The sequence below is a fragment of the Petromyzon marinus genome, chromosome 63 (genome assembly GCF_048934315.1).
Source record: "Petromyzon marinus isolate PM22_M1 ecotype Great Lakes invasive population chromosome 63, UKy_Petmar_22M1.pri1.0, whole genome shotgun sequence".
Lineage (NCBI taxonomy): Eukaryota > Metazoa > Chordata > Hyperoartia > Petromyzontiformes > Petromyzontidae > Petromyzon > Petromyzon marinus.
The window spans coordinates 5,606,092-5,628,323 of record NC_133729.1 but is presented as its reverse complement, the minus strand read 5'-3'; the positions used below and the strand labels follow the sequence as shown (position 1 = coordinate 5,628,323).

The following is a 22,232-nucleotide window of genomic DNA, read 5'->3' as shown; positions in this document are numbered from 1 at the left end:
CGGTGCCCGGTCACTACAAATGGCGGGCCTGTCTCTAGTGGAATACTGTGCACCCGTATGGACTCGATTAGCTCACCCCAAATTGGTGTACATTAAGATAAATGTCACCGTGAGAACCATCTCAGGAGCAATGAGGACAACCCCACGACCATGGCTGCCTGTGCTGTACAACATCCCCCCGCCAAAAATTCGCGGCCAAGATGCTAGACAAACTACACGTGGCACTAGCGTTACCCTTTCACGTCGACATTTTTAAGCGACCAACCGTGTGCATGAAGTCCCAACACCCAGTGTGGGCAATACCACAGTCCGAAGTGTGGAGTATGTGCGATACCCGCACTGTCTGGAGTGACGAATGGAGAGCCGTGAATGTGCCGAACAAAAACCTCAAGTGGTCCATCCGTCCAGATGCCTGGTTTCGACCTCTCAAGGCACCAATGGGTGGAGTGAAACCGCTTGCAGTGTGACCACGGAGTTGGTGCCGCTTCCGAAATTCGATGGGGCCTACGTGACTGGTCACTGTGTGAATGCGGGGAGCAGGACACCATGGAGCACATTATTTTCGGCTGTGAAGTGCGTCAGTGCAGAGTGGTTTCCCCACACGTGCTGGAGGAGGAGGAGGCTGCAGAGTGGCTGTGTGGCAATGTGGGCTCACATCCACTCAATATAATGAGAGCAAGAGGCACCAGAAAAAGTTAGGTACAGATGTAAGTAAAGTTTATTTTCATCTCAGTGCCAAACACACACGTGAATCGAATTAAAACTGTAAACATGTGGGAGCAAGATGCGCCAGACAACTGTTAGGTTCAGGTGCAAGTGTAGTGACAGCGGGGATGTCACTGTAAGGCACGTGGCGTGCGATGTCCCTACATCGTGGACATCACCGGGTCGGTTGCTGTGTGAGGCCGGCTCTCGCACAGCACAGCGTGCGATGCACTGTCATCACGTACACCCCTTATGCGGGTGTAGTACCAGGCATAACGGGGCTTGGTGAGCGCTGGGATAGTGCAGACACCACGCATAGCGTGTAGTGTGGGCTCCCACAAGGGGGAGTGGGAGAGTGTCAGCCCAGGGGCAGGGTTGCCCCGGGCCATGGCACTCTGGTTGACCCCGTGGATACATGATCCGAAGTGTCCACAGAGAGGGCCCTAGGTGGGGGGACTAGGCGGTGATCACGTGTCCGAGAAGAGCTCTCGAGAGGGATCAGGAGGGAGCTAGAAAGCTCGAGAAGGTGGGTGGGGCCAAGGGCAGAGCGGCCCCGACCAGGGAAGATATAAGGTGGGTCCCTGAGAGGGAAAAGGGTCGCTGCATTCTTCAAGCTGGAGCTCCACGTCTACAAGCTGGAAGCTCTACCTCCTACGAGGCATAAACACGCGGTCGGATACCTGAGTGGGGGTCTGACCCTTCATCGCTGTAACTCCTACGTATAGAGTAGTTCGCTGGGTGGTCAGCAGCCTAGGCTGTATCTGATGAAGGGGTAGGTACCCCTTTGTGTTAACGGGTTGATGTTACAATAAAAGTGTTGCCTCTAAAGAACAACGTCTGCGACTCAGTTGGGCTCACGACACAAGTAAGCCTTGTGTTTTAGTTTAATAGGCAGATAAAGAGGGAGATTGAAGGAAGGAAACCAATCTACACATAAGTGGCAAGGATATTCCAGTAAAGTGAAAAAACTATTTACCAAACAAAATTTTAGCAAATGCAATGTTAAGTAAGAATAAAGAGGGCAGTTTTAGGGCTATGGGTGGGAGCCGGAGGAACGAAGTGTTACTTTCCGAAACTGGTGGATTTGTTTGAGAGGACGTTTAAGATGAAGACTGCCCAGTGATGGTCTCTCTGGATATTAAGGGAGGATAGATTTGAATTAATGTACAGAGTTCTATGGTAGGCGGTAGATGATGTCACAAAAATGAAATATGGGCAGGATTGTGGCTACAACTAGAAATTAAGGCGATGTCGAGGTGTAATACAGCGTCTGTTTCGGTTTAAGAAAACATTATTTTGTTATTATCTTGTTGGCCATGCGGTCCATGTGTGTCCTAAAAGACAGTCTTAAGTGACGAATAATGCCGAGATATACACATACCAGTTAATGATATAATTGCCCAAGTAGACGTTGCTCTCAGGGGCCTGGGTCACATCGCTGCAGACGTAGCAAGATCTGAAATCGCTGCAACCCTCAAAAACGCTAAGATGCCAGCTAGCAACCTCAGCAAAGATGAGCGTTTTGAATTATATAAATTAAAAAAGAGGAATTATATTGTAGTCCTCTCAGCTGACAAAGGCAATGCTACTGTCATCATAGATAAAATAGAATACAACAACAAAATTAAAGAATTACTCGACGATGGTAATTATACAAAAATAAAAAGAGATCCCACCAACAGCCTCGTCACACAAACCAACAAAATAATTTCTGATTCAACTGCATTAACTGATCAATCTAAACAGTTTTCATTGAAACCTTCTGCTGCCAGGCCACCAAGATTATACGGCTTACCAAAAATACATAAAGTAGATACACCCCTTCGTCCCATAGTCTCTACAATCGGCTCCCCCACCTACAAACTAGCTCGTTTTTTGTCTGAAATCCTGCGTCCTTTCACTGGAAAGACCACCTCTGCGGTACAAAATTCTACTCACCTGGTATCGACAATCAAGGGTATTTCCCTGTCCCCAGACGACCTGCTTGTCAGTTTTGATGTAGTTTCCTTATTCACCAAGGTTCCTGTACCTGACACCATTGCAATCATTGAAGACTTGGTTCATCAAGGACTAAACACTGAGGTACCCCCCTGGTGAGACACTGTTTAACCAATACATACTTCACTTGGAATGGAACTTTCTACAAACAAACTGAGGGCACCCCAATGGGCTCCCCCTTTCTCCAGTTATAGCTAACATTTTCATGGAGAAATTTGAGACTGACGCCATCCAGACTGCCACTCTGCGCCCAACCTTATGGAAGAGGTACGTGGATGACACTTTTGTCATCTGGCCACATGGCCGGCCTGCTCTAGACCAATTCTTCGACCACATCAATTCCATACACCCAGCCATCAGATTTACCATGGAAGTCGAAATAGATGGCAAGATACCTTTTTTGGATGTCCTAATTAAAAAGAGACCTGATGGTTCAATGAGCCACTCCGTCTACAGGAAAGCTACCCATACGGATGCTTAGCTGAAACCGGATTCCCACCACCATCCATCACAGAATAATTCTCTCATCAAGACTCTGTATCATAGAGCCCAATGCATATCCGACCAGGAACACATAAGCAGTGAACTCAAGCACATACACCAAGCTCTTAGGGCTAATGGTTACTCCGACTATACAATCCGCAAAGCTATCACTCAAACCATGAAGAAGAACCCTCTTGAGGAGCCTTTCAAAACCATCACTTTACCCTACATTGCGGGGATCACAAAAAAAGATCTCCAAAATCTTGAATAAACACAAGATCCAGGTCCGTTTCAACACATTGCATAAAATCCGTGATCTGGTTCCATCTGTAAAAGATGTGATTCCGGACATACAATACCCTGGTGTCTACAAACTAAGTTGCCTCTGTGGTAGTAGTTACATTGGAGAAACCAAACGCCATGTCTCGGACCGCATTCGTGAACACAAAGCAGACCTTAAACACGGTAGGACCAACACCTCGGCCGTGGCAGATCATTGTTCTAATTCAGTAGGCTCACATGCCATTGACTTTTCCAAGACAGAGGTTCTTTGTAAGCCATCTGGCTTCCATGAGAGATTCGTTCATGAGGCTATCCACATATACAAGCACAGAGACAATTTCAACCGAGAAGATGGATTCTATCTTAGCAATCATTGGAAAGATTTGATAAACCATTTCAGGTCTTAATTGATTGTTCACGCTTACAGTGGCTTTCAGACAGCATACATTATAAAATTTCGTCTCCCCCCTCCTCTTTTCAGAATATAGATGGACTAGTCCTAAATAAACTGCCAAATCGCAGCGCGTGGCGCTAACTTTTTTTTATTATAAATAAATAAATGCGCCGTTTAAAAATAAATGTATGCAAACCAACACACCTGAAGACGACCGTTTGAGTTATGGTCGAAACGTCGTGAGAATTTTTTATTGTTTTATATATATTTTATTATTTTGTTGTTTCCCTTCAACGTGACTTTACCGAAAAAACTAAGAATATGAATTACTGCAGTCACGAAAGCTTTAAATCAAAAATATATAAAGCTGTTAATCTTCTCAATAACTTGTCAGTGCAGAAGAACAATATGCATAGGTGGCGAGACAAGTTTGGGGTAGCTGGAGAATTATGTAATTTTTCGGCATTAACTCCTCCTGTAGATGCTGATTTAACTCCTCCATGGAATTGTCGGGGGCCATCAAGGGCTGTAGAGTATTTAGCCAATTCCAGTAATATGTGCTGGAAACATGGGAGGAAACTTTCGTACTCTGAGAAAACCCAAAAAACGAGAGGACATTGATGAGGGCTCCAAAAATATAGATTCAACCCAAAGGCAGCCCTAATAAATGAAAAGCTTTGATTTAAAGCTTTCGTGACTGCAGTAATTTATAATCTTAGTTCTTTCGGTAAAGTCACGTTGAAGGGAAACAACATAATAATAAAATATATATAAAACAATAACAATTCACACGACATTTCGACCATAACACAAACGGTCGTCTTCAGGTGTGATAAACCATTTCAGGTCTTAATTGATTGTTCACGCTTACAGTGGCTTTCAGACAGCATACATTATATATAAAAAAATCGTCTCCCCCCTCCTCTTTTCAGAATATAGATGGACTAGTCCTAAATAAACTGCCAAATCGCTGCGCGTGGCGCAAACGTTTTTTATAAATAAATAAATACAGCGTTTAAAAATAAATGTATGCAAACCAACACACATGAAGACGACCGTTTGTGTTATGGTTTTATATATATTTTATTATTATGTTGTTTCCCTTCAACGTGACTTTACCGAAAGAACTAAGAAAATGAAAAGCTGTTGATATGAGCTGAGTCCATTGCTAGACCCAACGCAGAAGAAACCGCACAACATATAGTGACGTAATGCCCGATCTACAAATACGATGGATACTTCACAGCGTTACACTCCGCTATTCCTGACGCCGTTAACTGTCTTGATCACCTGAATGTGAAATTGTAGTTGTTGCTCTGCATGTACATCAGCCACACGAAAGAAGAAGATTGCTGTTCTGCTATATCCCAGCTGCTCTGCAATCTGTGGCCTGATGCACTGAAGGTCAATCATCCAAACACAAACCAAGTTCAGCCCTGCCGAGCTGGCAAGATGCGGCAAGATTGGACACATAAATACGTTTAATTATTTGTTTGGTGGAGTATAATCATTCACGCATACAATTTCAACACATTCATTAAACGTAATAAAGGTGATTCCACAGCTCATATTATTGTAATCTAATCAAATCACCTAATTACTATGACCTTGCAGGCTATTCTCATTCACCTAAATATAAGGTAATGTACGCTCCTTCATTGACGGGAAATGCGTGCATACCAGACTCATGTAAGTGCATTGCAATCGAAACACAATGTCATCAATACGTGGCTCTAAAGTTAATTGAACAGCGTGCCACTGCAACCAATCAGAGGGAACGCTTAGCGACTATAAATGGCCGAACAAGACACCAATTGAGGTGTATCTCGCGTGAGTATTAAGATGGCGGTTTTTCTTCGTTGGGTCGTGGTGCTCTGTGCTGTGGGTGTTTTGTCTGCGGATTCTGGGTTCGTGGGTGAGGATTTGCGCTGTATTCACTGCATAGTCCCTCACTTGGAAAAAAATCGTTGGTTCGACAGAACTCTATGGGGAAACTCGTATGCAATGCAGGATTTAATTGGTTTGGTTTTTAACTGGTCATTACGTTTTTTGTTTAGTCAAAGCATCGTTGAGAAACGCGTCTCCTTTTCGTGCATTGACTGGCAAGCTTCACACTAGGATGGATTTCATGTGTGATCCCATTTGAGTAAAATTAAACGTCACTCATCGCAAATTTAACCATTTGTGAGTTTTCCGACGTATCCCCCTGCTATCGGCAGGGTTTTGGTGGACCTTTCTAGCATTAAAATGTTTGACCAATACCGATTGTATGTTAAACTGAGTAATTACGAGCTTGGTGCGCTGTAAGGTAGGGGTAAGCAACTCTCATTGCATCTGTATTCCTTTGAACTACCATCTGACTGTAGAGTGAACTGACATGTGTCTTTATTTCAATCCTATAACTTTCAGTTACGTTTCTTGGTTAGCAAAATGGGAAAGGTTTGGTCTTGACCTAGTGTGCCTAACCATGGTCAAACAAGCTTCATGACTAAATGGAAGATACGCTGTTGTACGAGTATACGGGATGTTGTACTCGTATTTTGATGCAACATTAACTCCACCTTTGTTCTGTCGATTTTCTCAAGGACATCGAGCTGCCAATCGTGGCTTGAGGGCGATCGATGATGAGGAATTGCCCCCATCTACGGTCCCAGCAGGTATAAGCAATGCTTTACACGTTAACATGACTGCCACTAGGGTCATCACACTTCCGATGCCTTGGACTATATCTGCGCCATAGGGTTTGTCGCGGCGTTTATTGTATTCAATTGTGCAACTGCTGAAGTTTTCCAAAGGTGGTGACGAAATTATGTGCTTGGAGGTGCAGGTGACGAGCAGGTGTGTATATTGGTAATATTACTGGTAGGAAGTGTAGTGGACTGGAAGCCCAACCGTAATTATTTCACAGGATGCAGGAGATTGATTGTGAATGTCTGTCCACGTGGGGTGGGGCTGGGTGGGGAGGGGTGGGGTTTGGAGGGATGGGGCTGGGTGGGGAGGGGCTGGTCACCCCGTGGTGCCCTTGTATGGACTGGAAGCACAACTGGGATTAATTCACAGGAGGCAGGGGATTCATTGTGGATGTCTGTCCACGTGAATCTGGATGTATAAATACATCGCCGACTAGCGCCCATTTGTACTGGTGGTACTGGTACAAAGCGTAGTGGACTGGAAGCGCAACCGGGATTAATTCTTGTGCATGTCTGTCCACGTTTATCCGGACATTCGAATATTTACAAAAAAATGGGAGGGGAGGGACTAGGTGTAGGGTGGGGAGGGGATAGTCACCCTGTGGTGCCCTTATAAAAGTCAACATGTAACCTACTCACGCCGGCTTGTGTCTGCCCTCAGCCGGGCATATTTGTGGAATGCACCACGCCGCCGCTGACCGAGCAACCAACGTTCCTACCAGCCCCTTCTGCAGGAATGTGTTCATTGCAGTCTAACTACTTCAGGGCGCGGTCATGAAAAAATGTGCTGCTCTAATGTAGATATAGCTATATTCTTAGCTCTTTCAGTAAAGTCACGTTGAAGGGAAACAATAAAATAATAAATATATAAAAACCATAGATATAGCTGTAGGTGGTTGAACCTATGATGTTTATCGGGTGCAGTATTTCGTGTACGGAACCTGCTCTGCTTAATGGCGTGCACCAGCTCAGGAATGGACTAGTCCTTGAAACCGCAGCACCAACTAGTTGGAAAAAAATAACCAATATTCAATGCACTGGCATTGGCTCTAATTATTTTGGCCTGCGCTATTGTTTGAGTCTCATTTCAGAAACGTGTTTAAAATGCTCTGCTTTGTTCTTCCTAATGAGTATTTTGCAATCTATTAGACCCACTTTATATCCATGTGCTGCGAACTTTTGTGAAGCTGATGTCCTGGGTCTCATAATGGACTGGTGTACAGGTGTCACCTATGAGGTGCAGTGTGTCAATGAGAGGATGTCTGCCAAGATCGCGAAAAGCGTCCTGCTGGGCTACGGCGCTTCTGATCTCGTCATGAACTCTGCAACTCCTGCATGCAAACTGTCGGAAACTGGACCGTACATCACGTTCAACATCTCGCTCGGAGAATGCGGCACCTTCTTTGAGGTCTCTAATATCAAACTTTTTCCCAAGTGCTTTATGTTAAGAGCCTGCTTTTTTAAAACAAATCTAATGTGCCATGTATCTTCCCCCCTACAGGAAACGAGCACAGACCTCGTCTTCTCTCAAACGATTTCTCTGCCCAGCACCACGTTTGGCATCATCACCTACGACTTCGTGTACATCATGGTCAATGCAATGTATGTAACCAAAAGCCATGCTTGACACGTACGTTCTCGCCGTCTTCTAAACTGCGTTCTTGCCATTCCACGTAAAGGCGTGACCAAGCCTGTCGTGGTTACCCTTATGTTAATTTCCTGGATATTGCCCTGATTGGCATGCCTTCAAATTTAAAGATGTTATCCAAAAGCTAAATTTGTCATTCGCTTCAAAACTTGCTGCCGAACTGAAAAACATGATTGTTGGTACTTATTCACGTAATCCATTTGGTCACGTGAACAAGTACTTGATATGCCACAGTTTGAACTGGACTCTACTATTGTAATGATAGGATTCCATTTGTTCAGACCTAAACACTGATGCTCTTCCCTTTATCCCCTTCATATTTATAATAGCTGCAAGATTCCGAGGACGAAGCTCTTGTCGTCTTCGGCACTCCAGCCCAACAGCACAAAGGTTGTGCTCAACCAAACCGTCTATGCTGAACTGGAACTGAAGATGGATTTCTACAAAAGCTTTACGTTCCTGGTGCCATACCTGCCCACCGACTACCCCCTAGTGGTGCAGCTGCGTCAAACCCTCTATCTCCAGATGTCCCTCAAGACTGGCCTCGGCCTTACCCTGTTCACCATCGACCTCTACGCGACTCCCACCAGTGACCCCCTTGATCCGCGGAAATACTATCTCGTGAAAGAGGGGTGCGTAGCTTTTCTGTTCTCTAGTGTTTGACTCTGGCTTAAATGTACTCGAACCTACCACCTGCTTAATTTTTGGCCCTTCTCTCTCCAGCTGTCTGCGTGACAGCACCGTGAACGTCACCATCACCGCCACTGCCCGCCGCTTCACCTTCCCAGCCTTCGCCTTCACTGCCCAAGATACAAAATACGTGAGCTCAACGTCCCACCATGCTAAAAGCGATCGTGAACTTCGAGTGGTAGGATCTAGCCTTGGCTACGCTTTGCCTTGCATCAAGAATGTCCTGGAGAAAATTTACAACTTGCAAACATTTGTCTAATTTAGGACGTCGGTTTGGGAATGACTTTCCTCTTCATCAACAATTGTTTCAACTTCGACTGGCTCAACAGTCCCTATGGTGAAACATTGCTTGCTAATTAGATTGTACATTCAAACCTGGCAGGACTCTTCGGTATCTGGGGCGTTCCCATCGCCTTGTTGCAAGTGCTTTTCATAAAAACCTCCCTATTTTCATTATGCTCTGCAGGTGTACGTCCACGCTGCAGTGATAGCTTGCAAGGCTTCTTTGACTGCCTCTCGCTGCCAGCAAGGATGTCTGGCCAGGAGAAGGAGGAGCAGCTTGGAAACCGTGGATACCCCGGTCTACATCTTCACCAGAGGACCCTTTGTCTACAGCGAGGATGCTGCCCTATCCCACTGTGCGTTGTCCTATCATTAGTGTCGTGCTGGTTTTCAAAGCAACATGATAATGATTAGCACTTGCTTTAGGCCAGATCTCTTTCAATACTCTAGGCCCTCTAACCAAAGTAAATCCAGCATGCTAGACTTAATTACTCTTGCATATTTCTTCAATGATTTCCCAATTTTAAATGCATGTTCTAATTGTAAAATGTATTTCTGACATCGCCTTACCTGCTGCCCCATCTATTGCCTCCCTTACAGCGGAGATCCTGAACTACCCTGGTGTGGTGGCCATTGCAGCAGTTGCTTCCATCATCCTCGTGGGCTTGGGCTTTGCTTCGAAGAGGATGCTGGCTAAGAACTGATGCAGATGTTTAACATGTATGCACGTCATGAAATAAAGCAAGGATTCAAATGAATATATTGGCAGGAATGGTGCTTGTTGCACAACGGCTCCACCTAGTCGCCTTGCATGCTTGTCTCCTGGTTAAAAACTGAAATAAACACTGCCTTGAAAGATCCTGTTTGGGTTGAAGATCTTAATGCAAGCAGCGAGCGTCAAGTAACGGAGCGTGTTCAGTTCATGTTTAAAATGAAGCTGCTGCCCCCTTCCCACGACGAGGGTCTCCCTGGAAAATAAAAGGCAATGCAATTTACAGCATTTTGCCACTAATGGATCGAGCATATCTTGGTACAAGACTCAATATAACGCAACATTAGGACTGGAAAGGTTAATTGGACTAGACTGTTCTTCTGAAAATCCTTTTAAATAACACTGGACAGAAGCGAGTATAGGTAGGTGGCGTTATAACAAACGCTGTCTGATATCCGAGCTTCCTCAAACCCCAATTATTCTCATAGCTGAACCTTTTGCTCCCCACTCCTATTGTGTTCCCGGTCCCCACCTCCACATGGTCACCCATCAATCTATTAATTTAATTTCCATCGTTTATTCTACGCCTTTGCCACCACCACCACCACATTTTACATTCCCATCCACCCTTCTCGTTTCTTGCTTGCACATCTTATACCATATAGTAACCTCGTAAAGGTGATGTATCAGTGTAGGATAAGATGTCAAAAGTGCACAACTACGATCGTCTTTATAGACCCAAACTCTCCATTGTCTGCGCTAATGACAGTTGATAACCAAAAAAAGTATGGATTTTGTGGATCTATTCCAAAAACAACTTATACAGGTGTAATGACGATTTCCACGTGTCTCTTGATGGCACTTCATTGAAGACCCGTTCACTTGACCTGCCTGCAAGGGCCCAAAGTCTCCAGGGCATTTCCCTTGTAGACCAACTGAGGCCACACCCCTTCACGATCCTTCTTGCTGACTGGATGCTGGCTCCACCTGTAGACTACCGTCCTCGATCATTCCTGTATCCACCAGTCCGTTCACTCTCAACTGAAACCGCTGGCATGAACTTCTGTGGCCACTTGCACTCCGCATGTAGACGCTATTGTCATTAAATTAGTATAAATTACGTTCCACTTAAGAAAAGTGAGTTAAACAACAAATTCGTAATGAAGGTATTTATCTTACGAAATTCTATTGAATAAAAACTAAGCAATTTATGTATAATATCCAGTTTCTGATTTGAAGTTAAAACAAAACATTTCTGTTTATTTGCCTTTGCATAGCTGAGACAATTTAAACTCAAGCTGGTTTCTGCCGGGGCTGTCGTACCTGTAGCAGCCGGTGTCCCTTGGAGTGACGTTGTACAGGAGCCTGACGTAGTGTTCTCACCTAGATGAGACTTGCTAAGTTACCCTCGTCAAACTGCTGGCCTGGCTGGCTCAACGTGCGGTGCCTGTGCCCGGTCACTACAAATGGCGGACCTGTCTCTAGTGGAATACTGTGCACCCGTATGGACTCGATCAGCTCACCCCAAATTGGTGGACATTAAGATAAATGTCACGGTGAGAACTATCTCAGGAGCAATGGGGACTGTAAGAGCCATAAGACAAAGTGACTGTATCATTTCTGTATATAGATTTGAAGTACATTTGTTGACGGACTGGTTATAAATTGATTTGGAATATCCCAACTGTGTAGAAATCCCCCTGTGGTTAGACGCTCCGTTGGTTGAACCCATGACATCACTTCCGGTTTTAACAGTATAAACGGGGAGCTACGAGAAGAGCTAATGGGGAGCGAGTGGATAGTCTTTTGACCGTGCGACAAGTGCTACAGGGTGACAGTACGTGCGACAGGGTGACACAGTACGTGCGACAGGGTGATGCAGTATGTGAACAGGTGAAGATATAACTTTAGAAAACGCTCGTTTTTGTGCAACTAAGAAATAAAGAAACAGTTTGATTTAAGACAACTCAAACACGCGTCAGACCTATTGCTCCCACAGCTTAAGGGCGTAGCTTATTTTCTGGTACAAGAAAGCTGCGCCTACAAGGACAACCCCACGACCATGGCTGCCTGTGCTGTGCAACATCCCCCCCGCCAAATATTCGCGGCCAAGATGCTAGACAAACTACACGTGGCACTAGCGTTACCCTTTCATGTCGACATTTTCAAGCGACTAACTGTGTGCATGAAGTCCCGACACCCAGTATCGGCAATACCACAGTCCGAAGAGTGGAGTGTGTGCGATACCCACACTGTCTGGAGTGACGAATAGAGAGCCGTGAAAGTGCCGAACAAAAACCTCAAGTGGTCCATCCGTCCAGATGCCTGGTTTCGACTTCTTAAGGCACCAATGGGTGGAGTTAAACCGCTTGCGGTGTGACCAGGGAGTTTGTGCCGCTTCCAAAATTCGATGGGGCATACGTGACAGGTCACCGTGTGAATGCAGGGAGCAGGACACCATTGCGCACATTATTTTCGGCTGTGAAGTGCGTCAGTGCAGAGTGGTTGCCCCACACGTGCTAGAGGAGGAGGAGGCTGCAAAGTGGCTGTGTGGCAATGGGGGCTCACGTCTACTCAATATAATGAGAGCAAAAAGCACCAGAAAGTTAGGTACATATGTAAGTCAAGTTTATTTTCATCTCAGTGCCAAACACATGTGAATTGAAAAAGTCTGTAAACATGTGGGAGCAAGATGCGCCAGACAACTGTTAGGTTCAGGTGCAAGTGTAGTGGCATCAGGGATGTCACTGTATGGTGCCGGCCCAAGAGGGCCGTGGCATGCAAAGTCCCTACATCGCTGACATCACCTGGTGGGTTGGTGTGTGATGCCGGCTCTAGCACAGCACGGCGTGCGATGCACTGTCATCGCGTACACCCCACATGTGGGTGTAGTACCAGGCATAGCGGGGCTTGGTGAGCGCTGGGATAGCGCAGACACCACGCATAGCGTGTAGTGTGGGCTCCCACAAGAGGGAATGGGGGATAGTCAGCCCAGGGGCAGGGTTGCCTCAGGCCATGGCATTCTGGTTGACCCCGTAAATCTGTGATCCGGAGTGTCCACAGAGAGGACCCCAGATGGGGGGGCTAGAGGGTGATCACGTGTCCGGGGAGAGCTCTCGAGAGGAAACGGGAGGGAGCTAGAATGTGCGAGAAGTCGGGCGGGGCCAAGGGCAGATTGGCCCCGACCCGGGAGGATATAAGGTGGGTCCCTGCGAGGGACCAGGGTCGCTGCATTCTTCAAGCTGGAGCTCCACGTCTACAAGCTGGAAGCTCTACGTCCTACGAGGCATCAACACGCGGTCGGGGACCTGAGTGAGGGTCTGACCCTTCATCGCTGTAACTCCTACGTATAGAGTAGTTAGCTGGGTGGTCACCAGCCTAGGCTGCATCTGATGAAGGGGCAGTTACCCCTTTGTGTTAAGGGGTTGATGTTACAAGAAAAGTGTTTCCTCTAAAGAACAACGTCTGCGACTCAGTTGGACTCACCACACAAGTAAGCCCTGTGTTTTAGTTTAATAGGAAAATAAAGAGGGAGATTGAAGGAAGGAAACCAAGCTACAGATAAGTGGCAAGGATATTCCAGTAAAGTGAAAAAACGATTTACCAAACAAAATTTTAGCAAATGCAATGTTAAGTAGGAATAAAGAGGGCAGTTCTAAGGCTATGGGTGGGAGTCGGAGGAACGAAGTGTTACTTTCCGAAACTGGTGGATTTGTTTGAGAGGACGTTTAAGATGAAGACTGCCCAGTGATGGTCTCTCTGGATATTAAGGGAGGATAGATTTGAATTAATGTACAGAGTTCTATGGTAGGCGGTAGATGATGTCACAAAAATGAAATGTGGGCAGGATTGTGGCTAAAACTAGAAATTAAGGCGATGTCGAGGTGTAATACAGCGTCTGTTTCGGTATAAGTAAATATTATTTTGTTATTATCTTGTTGGCCATGCGGTCCATGTGTGTCCTAAAAGACAGTCTTAAGTGACGAATAATGCTGAGATATATAAAGCTGTTAACCTTCTCAATAACTTGTCAGTGCAGAAGAACAATATGCATAGGTGGCGAGACAAGTTTGGGGCAGCAGGAGAATTACGTAATTTTTTGGCATTAACTCCTGCTGTAGATGCTGCTTCAACTCCTCCATGGAATTGTCTGGGGCCATCAAGGGCTGCAGAGTATTTAGCCAATTCCAGTAATATGTGCTGGAAACATGGGAGGAAACTTTCATACTCTGAGAAAACCCAAAAAACGAGAGGACATTGATGAGGGCTCCAAAAAAATAGATTCAACCCAAAGGTATTCCTAATGAATGAAAAACTGTTGATATGAGCTGAGTCCATTGCTAGACCCAACGCAGAACAAACCGCACAGCATATATCGACGTAATGCCCGATCTACAAATACGATGGATACGTCACAGCGTTACACTCCGCTATTCCTGACGCCGTTAACTGGCTTGATCACCTGAATGTGAAATTGTAGTTGTTGCTCTGCATGTACATCAGCCACACGAAAGAAGAAGATTGCTGTTCTGCTATATCCCAGCTGCTCTGCAATCTGTGGCCTGATGCACTGACGGTCAATCATCCAAACACAAACCAAGTTCAGCCCTGCCGAGCTTGCAAGATGCGGCAAGATTGGACACATGTAAATACGTTTAATTATCTGTTTGATGGAGTATAATCATTCACGCATACAATTTCAACACATTCATTAAAAGTAATAAAAGTGATTCCACAGCTCATTATTGTAATCTAATCAAATAACCTAATCACTATGACCTTGCAGGCTGTTCTCATCCACCTCAATACAAGCTATTGTACGCTCCTTCATTGACGAGAAATGCGTGCATACTAGATTCATGTAATTGCATTGCAATCGAAACACAATAAGTGGCTCGAAAGTTAATTGAACAGCGTGCCACTGCGACCAATCAGAGGGAACGCTTAGCCATTATAAATGGCCGAACAAGAGACCCACTGCGGTTATCTCGCGTGAGCATTAAGATGGCGGGTTTTCTTCGTTGGGTCGTGGTGCTCTGTGCTGTGGGTGTTTTGTTTGCGGATTCTGGGTTCGTGGGTGAGGATTTTGCACTGCGCACCACGCAGTCCCTCACTTGGAAAAAAAAATCGTTGAATGTTCGACAGAACTGCATGTGGGAACTCATATGCAGTGCAGGATTGAATTGTTTTTGTTTTTAACTGGTTATTACGTTTTTTGTTTAGTCACAAAAGCATCATTGAGAATCGCGTCGCCTTTTTGCGTATTGACTGGCAATCTTCACACTAGAATGGATTTCGTGTGTGAACCCATTTGAGTAAAATTAAACGTCACCCATCGTAAATTGAACCCTTTGCGAGTTTTCCGACGTAACCTCCTGCTATCGGCAGTTTTTTGGTGGACCTTTTTAGCGTTAGAATGTTTAACCAATACCGATTTGTATGTTGAGCAGAACAATTTCGAGCTTGGTGTGCTGTAAGGTAGGGGTAAGCAACTCTCATTCCCTCTGTATTCCTTTGAACTTCCATCTGACTTTAGAATGAACTTAGTTTTTTATTTAAATTAAATAACTTTCAGTTACATTTCTTGGTTAGCAAAATGGGAGAAGTTTGGTCTTGACCTAGTGTGTCAAGCAAGCGTAATGACTAAACCGAAGATGCGCTGTTGCACGAGTGTACGAGCTGTTTCTAATCTTATTTTGATGTGACATTAACTTCCCTTTGTGTCGTTCTTCTCTTAAAGGACATCGAGCTGCTAATCGTGGCATGAGGGCGATCGATGATGAGGAATTGCCCCCATCTACGATCCCAACAGGTATATTCAATGCTTTGCACGTAAACATGACTGCCACCTAGAGTCATCACACTTTTGATGCCTTGGACCATATCTGCACCGTAGGGTTTGTTGCGTCCTTTATTGCGTTCAATTGTGCAACTTCTGAAGTTTTCCAAAGGTGGTGTTGAAATGATGTGCTTGGAGGGTGCAGGCGACAAGCAGGTGTGTATTGGTAATATTCATTGCAGTCTAATTAACCACTTCAGGGCGTGGTCATAAAAATATTGGCTGCGCTAATGTAGTTAAAGCTGTAGGTGGTTGAACCCATGCAATGTTTATCGGGTGCAGTATTTCGTGTACGAGACCTGCTCTGCTTAATGTAATGCACCAGCTCAAGAACGGACTAGTCCTTGAAACCACAGCACTAACCAGTTGGAAAAAATAACCAACATTCAATGCACTGGCATTGGCTCTAATTATTTCGGCCTGCGCTAATGGTTATGGGTCTCATTTCAGAAATGTTTAAATGCCGCGCTTTGTTCTTCCTAATGAGTATTTTGCGATCTATTAGACCCACTTTGTATATCCATATGTGCTGCGAACTTTTGTGAAGCTGATGTCCTGAGTTTCCTAATGGACTGATGTACAGGTGTCACCTATGAGGTGCAGTGCGTCAATGAGAGAATGTCTGCCAAGATCGCGAAAAGCGTCCTGCTGGGCTACGGCGCTTCTGATCTCGTCATGAACTCTGCAACTCCTGCATGCAAATTGTCGGAAACAGGACCGTACATCACGTTCAACATCTCGCTCGGAGAATGTGGCACCTTCTTTGAGGTCTCTAATATCAAACTTTTTCCTAAGTGCTTTTTCTTAACTTCCTGCTTTTTAAAAACAAATCTAATGTGCCTTGTATCTTCCCCCCTACAGGAAACGAGCACAGACCTCGTCTTCTCTCAAACGATTTCTCTGCCCAGTACCACGTTTGGCATCATCACCTACGACTTCGTGTACATCATGGTCAATGCAATGTATGTAACCAAAAGCCATGCTTGACACGTACGGTCTCGCAGTCTTCTAAACTGCGTTCTTGCCATTCCACGTAATGGCGTGACCAAGCCTGCCGTGACGACCCTTCCGTTCAGTTTAACACGTAGGCTTTCGCGACCAATATTATTCATAATAAAGGTTTTTGGGTTAGATCGCGTTTATTTATAAATGTGTCGTAACCCTCCACCACCCGACACGGCCAATCAGCAAAGAAAAGTGTCACGTTGACAAAAGACAAATAATTCACTACTTCAGCCCACCGGTGTGTTGAAGAGTTAATCCACATTTACAGTTTGAGTACGACGTTTCGCTGGTAAATACTTCCAGCATCATCGGGCAATTCGCCAGAATGGTAAAGCCCTCGCTTGCTCCCGGTTTTATATAGAGCAGAAGAGTGACGTCATCACTTAACTCATCAGGTGCAGTGATTAGAGGCGGAGGGGGGGGTAATGTAATTATATAATCGATTAGTAATCAGTCATTGGTTATGATTAGTAATGAGTTGTAGATTAGTAATTCTTTAAATCAAAATGTAATGTGTATTATTTAATAATACGCTTCCAGGCCGCACTGAGAATCCATTGAAATTGAGAGGAACAAGAATAACTTTAATCGCTCTGACAGCTACCGGCTCAGTGCGGCCTGGAAGCGTATTATTAAATAATACACATTACATTTTGATTTAAAGAATTACTAATCATAACCAATGACTGATTACTAATCGATTATATAATTACATTACCCCCCCCTCCGCCTCTAATCACTGCACCTGATGAGTTAAGTGATGACGTCACTCTTCTGCTCTATATAAAACCGGGAGCAAGCGAGGGCTTTACCATTCTGGCGAATTGCCCGATGATGCTGGAAGTATTTACCAGCGAAACGTCGTACTCAAACTGTAAATGTGGATTAACTCTTCAACACACCGGTGGGCTGAAGTAGTGAATTATTTGTCTTTTGTCAACGTGACACTTTTCTTTGCTGATTGGCCGTGTCGGGTGGTGGAGGGTTACGACACATTTATAAATAAACGCGATCTAACCCTTCCGTTCATTTCCTGGATATTGTCCTGATTGGCATGCCTTTCAAATTAAAATCCAAAAGCTAAATTTGTCATTCGTTTCACAACTTGCTGCCGAACTGAAAAACATTGTTATTGGTACTTATTCACGTAATCCATTTGGTCACGTGAACAAGTACTTGATGTGCCATAGTTTGAACTGAAATCTACTATTGTAATGATAGGATTTAATGTCTTCAGACCTAAACAGTGATGCTCTTCCCTTTATCCCCTTTTTATAATAGCTGCAAGATTCCGAGGACGAAGCTCTTGTCGTCATCGGCACTCCAGCCCAACAGCACAAAGGTTGTGCTCAACCAAACCGTGTATGCTGAACTGGAACTGAAGATGGATTTCTACAAAAGCTTTACGTTCCTGGCGCCATACCTGCCCACCGACTACCCCCTAGTGGTGCAGCTGCGTCAAACCCTCTATCTCCAGATGTCCCTCAAGACTGGCCTCGGCCTTACCCTGTTCACCATCGACCTCTATGCAACTCCCACCAGTGACCCCCTTGATCCGCGGAAATACTATCTCGTGAAAGAGGGGTGCGTAGCTTTTCTGTCCTCTGGTGCTTGACTCTGCCTAAAATGTACTCGAGCCTACCACCTGTTTAATCTGTGGCCCTTCTCTCTCTAGCTGTCTGCGTGACAGCACCGTGAACGTCACCGTCACCGCCACTGCCCGCCGCTTGACCTTCCCAGCCTTCGCCTTCACTGCTCAAGATACTAAATACGTGAGCTCAACGTCCCACCATGCTAAAAGCGATCACGAGTTTTGGGTGGCAGGGTCTAGCCTTGGCGACACTTAGCCTTGCAACTTGCTCGCATTTGCGCCAAATTTAGGACTTGTGTTCTGGAATGGGTTTTTCCTCTTTAATCTACAATTGTATTAACGTCCACTGGCCAAACGGGTCCTCTTGGTGAAACATTGCTTACTGATGATTGAATTGCCCATGGTTAAACCTGGCAGGAATCTTTGTCTCTGGGGCATTCCCATCCCCTTCAATTGCAAATGCCTTTTTTAAAAAACCTCCCTATTTTCATTATGCTCTGCAGGTGTACGTCCACGCTGCAATGATAGCTTGCAAGACTTCTTTGACTGCCTCTCGCTGCCAGCAAGGATGTCTGGCCAGGAAGAGGAGGAGCAGCTTGGAAACCGTGGATACCCCGGTCTACATCTTCACCAGAGGACCCTTTGTCTACAGCGAGGATGCCGCCCTATCCCGCTGTGCGTTGCCCTATCATTAGCGTCGTGCTGGTTTGCAAAGCAACATGATGATAATTTGCTTTTGATTTTGGCCATGTCTCTATTTCAATACTCTAGGCCCTCTAGCGGTGGAGTCAATCCAGCAAGCTACAATTGAGTACTTGCATATTTCTTAAATGATTTCCCAGTTTTAAGTGCATCTTGGTGTGTTCTAATTGTTAAGTGTATTTCTATGACGTCCAATTAACCCACTTTCCCCGTCTATTCTCCCTTTTACAGCGGAGATCCTAAACTACCCTGGTGTCGTGGCCGTTGCAGTGGTTGCTTCCATCATCCTCTTGGGCTTGGGTTTTGCTTCGAAGAGAATGCTGGCTAAGAAGTGATGCAGATGATTAACATGCACCCACGGCATGGAATAAAGCAAGGATGCAAACGTTTTTTTGGCTTGATTGGTGCTTATTGCATAACGTCTACACCTCGTTGCCTTGCCTGCTTATCTCCTGGGTAGAAACTAAAATAAACATTGCCTTGAAAGATCCAGTTTGGGTTGATCTTAATGCAAGCAGCTCCAATATAAGCTGACGTGTTAATCTTTAAAATGTAGCTGCCACAACCACGAGGTGTCTCCCCTGGAGAGAGAAAGCAATGCAATTGACAACATTTTGCTTCTAATGGATCGAGCGAGCATATCTTGGTACAAGTCTCTCAAAATATAACGCAACATTAGGACTGGAAAGGTCAATTGGAATAAACTGATCCCCTGAATCATAAAGAACATTGGCAATAAATGCTGTGACGTCTGTTTTCTCCGAAAACCCACGTGATCGCCACAGCTAACCCTTATCTGCCCCACGCCTAACGTGTTCCCGGTCCCCAACTCCAGTTTCCCATCAATATACTAATTTAATCGTGTATTCCACGCCTTTGCCACCACCATTTTACATCCTATTCACTCTTCTCGTTTCCTCTTGCTTACCCATCTTGTGCCATATGGGGCCTTAAGATGTGTAAGATATGATCAAAAGTATGCCACTGAATCTTTGTAAAACCTCAGTCCTATATACAGATACTTTCCATTCTTGGCACGAATGACAGTTAACCAAAACATGGATTTTGTGGATCCATTCCAAAAACAACTAATACGGGTGTAATGGCGATTGGACATGCATCTTAGGAAGGCACTTTATTGAGGACCCGTTCACGGTACCCGACTGCAATGGCCCTAATTCTTGCTTGTAACTCAACCATTCCATTCACAACTGATACTCCTGTCATTACCTCCAGTGGCCACTAGTGTACTTTGTGCATATAGCTCTATTTCCATTACATATGTGGAGTAGAAAGGTGCATATTGCGTGGAAACAGACAGTGCGGGTCATGTTGGGTCGGCCTGTAACGAAGGCAAATACAATGCGGGTTTATGTTTGGGCAATTAAGCTGGGAGAGCCAAGGACGGCTGTGATTGGTTGGTACTATTGCCGGGGCCGGAGAGGCGTCGGGAAGTCTGGAGAGAAGCAGGTGTGTGATCACGCGGAGTGCCGTTGAGCCGTGGACTGATTAATTGGGGCGTAATGAGAGCAGGGATAAATTGGGGGGTCGGCAATTGGAGCGGGAAGTTGGAGTTTGGAGACAACAGGGGGAATTGAAGTGTGGAGCGTTTGGGAGACAGAGTTTGGAAGACAGTGGAAGGGAGATGGAGTTGTGTGATGCCGCCGCCACGGAGCCGATCGGCGGGTGGCCCACCTGCGATCTCGCGCCCCGAGCGACGAGGCTGACATTGCTCCACCCCACCACCTCCCCACCCCCCCCACCGGAACACACACGCACGCACTCCCCCCACCATTAGAGCGCGTGGGGAGACACCCTGGCCGACAGGTTTTCACCCAGAAGCTCTCGTAAAGGGATAATCTTCACGGTTTCCTGTGGCCAGGGAATTGGACGGTCTCCTCCGACGCTAACACACACCGTGGCGCCGTGACTTGAGTAGAAATGACATGTTCACGGCGGGGCTGCCCCGCCACCGCGGTTAGTACGCACCTCACGCACACGGGTCGGCAGGGCAGGTAGGGAGGAGGGCAGAGCCACGAGCGGCGGGAAAGCAGGGTCGCCCTCTGGCTGGATGGCCGCTGAGCAGGTAAATTTAGATGCGGACGTCGCTGAAAGCAACGGCCCGGGGGATGCTGGGATACAGATGGGCCTACCGATTGGCGGGTGATCCCAGCGAGCTGATTGGCCCGCGAGTCGGCACCAGGTAGCCCTTTTGATGTTGAAAGAATAAAGCGAGTGAGGGCGAAGGAAAAAGGGTTTCTGGCTACTCGAGTCAACCCCAGGCCCGCCAACTCCCGAGTCCAGCCGCGCGAACGTCCGTGGGACGTATCGACGCGCCGCGAGGACCAGCCGGCAGTGACGACGAACCGTGAGTAAGGGAGGGAGAGATAGAGGGAGTTGGGACTTAGCTTAAAAAGAAAACCGGAGAGGGTAAAGGGGAGAAGGACAGGTAGAGTATAGTGCCGACTATCGAGAGATAGATTGGTCCTGCCCCGCCGATCCCGACTGACTCGGTTAAATAAGGGCTCGCCGACCCGGTGGAATAAATCGTCGGCGATTACATAACGGACTGGTGTGGTTTTTGCGAGGGTGTGGAAAGAGAGTGGAAGCGTGGGTGCGCTCGCTATTCGCGGTGGTCGCCGCGTGTGTGGAGCGGCGCCGCGTGGGGTGTGGGCGCTACAAACCGTCGGCGGCGGACTCCCCCATTGCGAGCGGATACCCAGCTCGCACGCATGCCCATCGCATAGCCCTTTAAACCCGTTTAACCCAATCCCCCAAATCGCCGGAGTGGGTACGAACGACGTCGCTTACCCTCCGACCTCTAACCCCCGGTTACCCGCGTGTGATTGGTGCGTGGGACTGCGCGGGCGGGGAGCGTCGCGTTCGGGTGCCGGCGAAGCACTAGCGGGCCCCAGGGCGGTCGAGGGCGATGCTTCACCGGCAGGAAACCCAGACTCGATGCGCCGACTTGATCTGCGCTTCGGTACGCGCGATGAGGAGGAGGCAAAAGCGGACTTAGAGGCACGCCGTCGCCAACCCGGCGAGGACCTGCGCGATTATGCCGAGGATGTGCGTGAGCTAACAAAGATCGCACGCCCGAGGTACACCACGGAAGCGATTGAGGAGCTGGCCGCAGAGAAAATCCAGCGATACTTAGCGCGCACGGCGTGGTGGCAGCCAGACGTGAACTGTACGCGCCTCCCCTTTGATG

At 46.4% G+C, this 22,232-nt stretch overlaps 2 protein-coding genes and 1 long non-coding RNA gene across 3 annotated transcripts in view; all 3 read left to right on the top strand.

The window, feature by feature from the left end:
- The window catches only part of LOC116956108 (ZP domain-containing protein-like), a 129,031-nt gene extending 119,000 nt beyond the window's left edge, over positions 1-10,031 (top strand). The window contains exons 2-8 of the mRNA XM_076053903.1: positions 6,448-6,519; positions 7,776-7,960; positions 8,054-8,154; positions 8,530-8,832; positions 8,924-9,020; positions 9,357-9,528; positions 9,773-10,031. Coding sequence (XP_075910018.1) covers positions 6,448-6,519; positions 7,776-7,960; positions 8,054-8,154; positions 8,530-8,832; positions 8,924-9,020; positions 9,357-9,528; positions 9,773-9,876 — 1,034 coding nt within the window. The 3' untranslated portion in view covers positions 9,877-10,031. The remainder of the gene's footprint in view (positions 1-6,447; positions 6,520-7,775; positions 7,961-8,053; positions 8,155-8,529; positions 8,833-8,923; positions 9,021-9,356; positions 9,529-9,772) is intronic.
- Positions 10,032-14,852: 4,821 nt separating this feature from the next.
- On the top strand, positions 14,853-16,492 carry LOC142906331 (uncharacterized). The gene is made up of 3 exons (XR_012930147.1): positions 14,853-14,961; positions 15,625-15,696; positions 16,307-16,492. It is a non-coding gene; the product is annotated as an uncharacterized LOC142906331 (long non-coding RNA).
- A 1,518-nt stretch (positions 16,493-18,010) lies between these two features.
- Positions 18,011-19,410, top strand: LOC142906328 (ZP domain-containing protein-like). Its single transcript, XM_076053907.1, has 4 exons — positions 18,011-18,312; positions 18,404-18,500; positions 18,823-18,994; positions 19,253-19,410. The coding sequence occupies exons 1-4, from the start codon at positions 18,113-18,115 to the stop codon at positions 19,354-19,356; spliced, it is 573 nt and encodes a 190-aa protein (XP_075910022.1). The 5' UTR covers positions 18,011-18,112; the 3' UTR covers positions 19,357-19,410.
- The last annotated feature ends 2,822 nt before the right edge of the window (positions 19,411-22,232 follow it).

Bases quoted from the DNA above. Each gene is read 5' to 3' on its own strand.
- LOC142906328 (XM_076053907.1), top strand. From the start codon at position 18,113: ATGGATTTCTACAAAAGCTTTACGTTCCTGGCGCCATACCTGCCCACC. The intron at 18,501-18,822 runs GTGAGCTCAACG...TATGCTCTGCAG, and splicing joins CTGCTCAAGATACTAAATAC to GTGTACGTCCACGCTGCAAT. The intron at 18,995-19,252 runs GTGCGTTGCCCT...TCCCTTTTACAG, and splicing joins GGATGCCGCCCTATCCCGCT to CGGAGATCCTAAACTACCCT.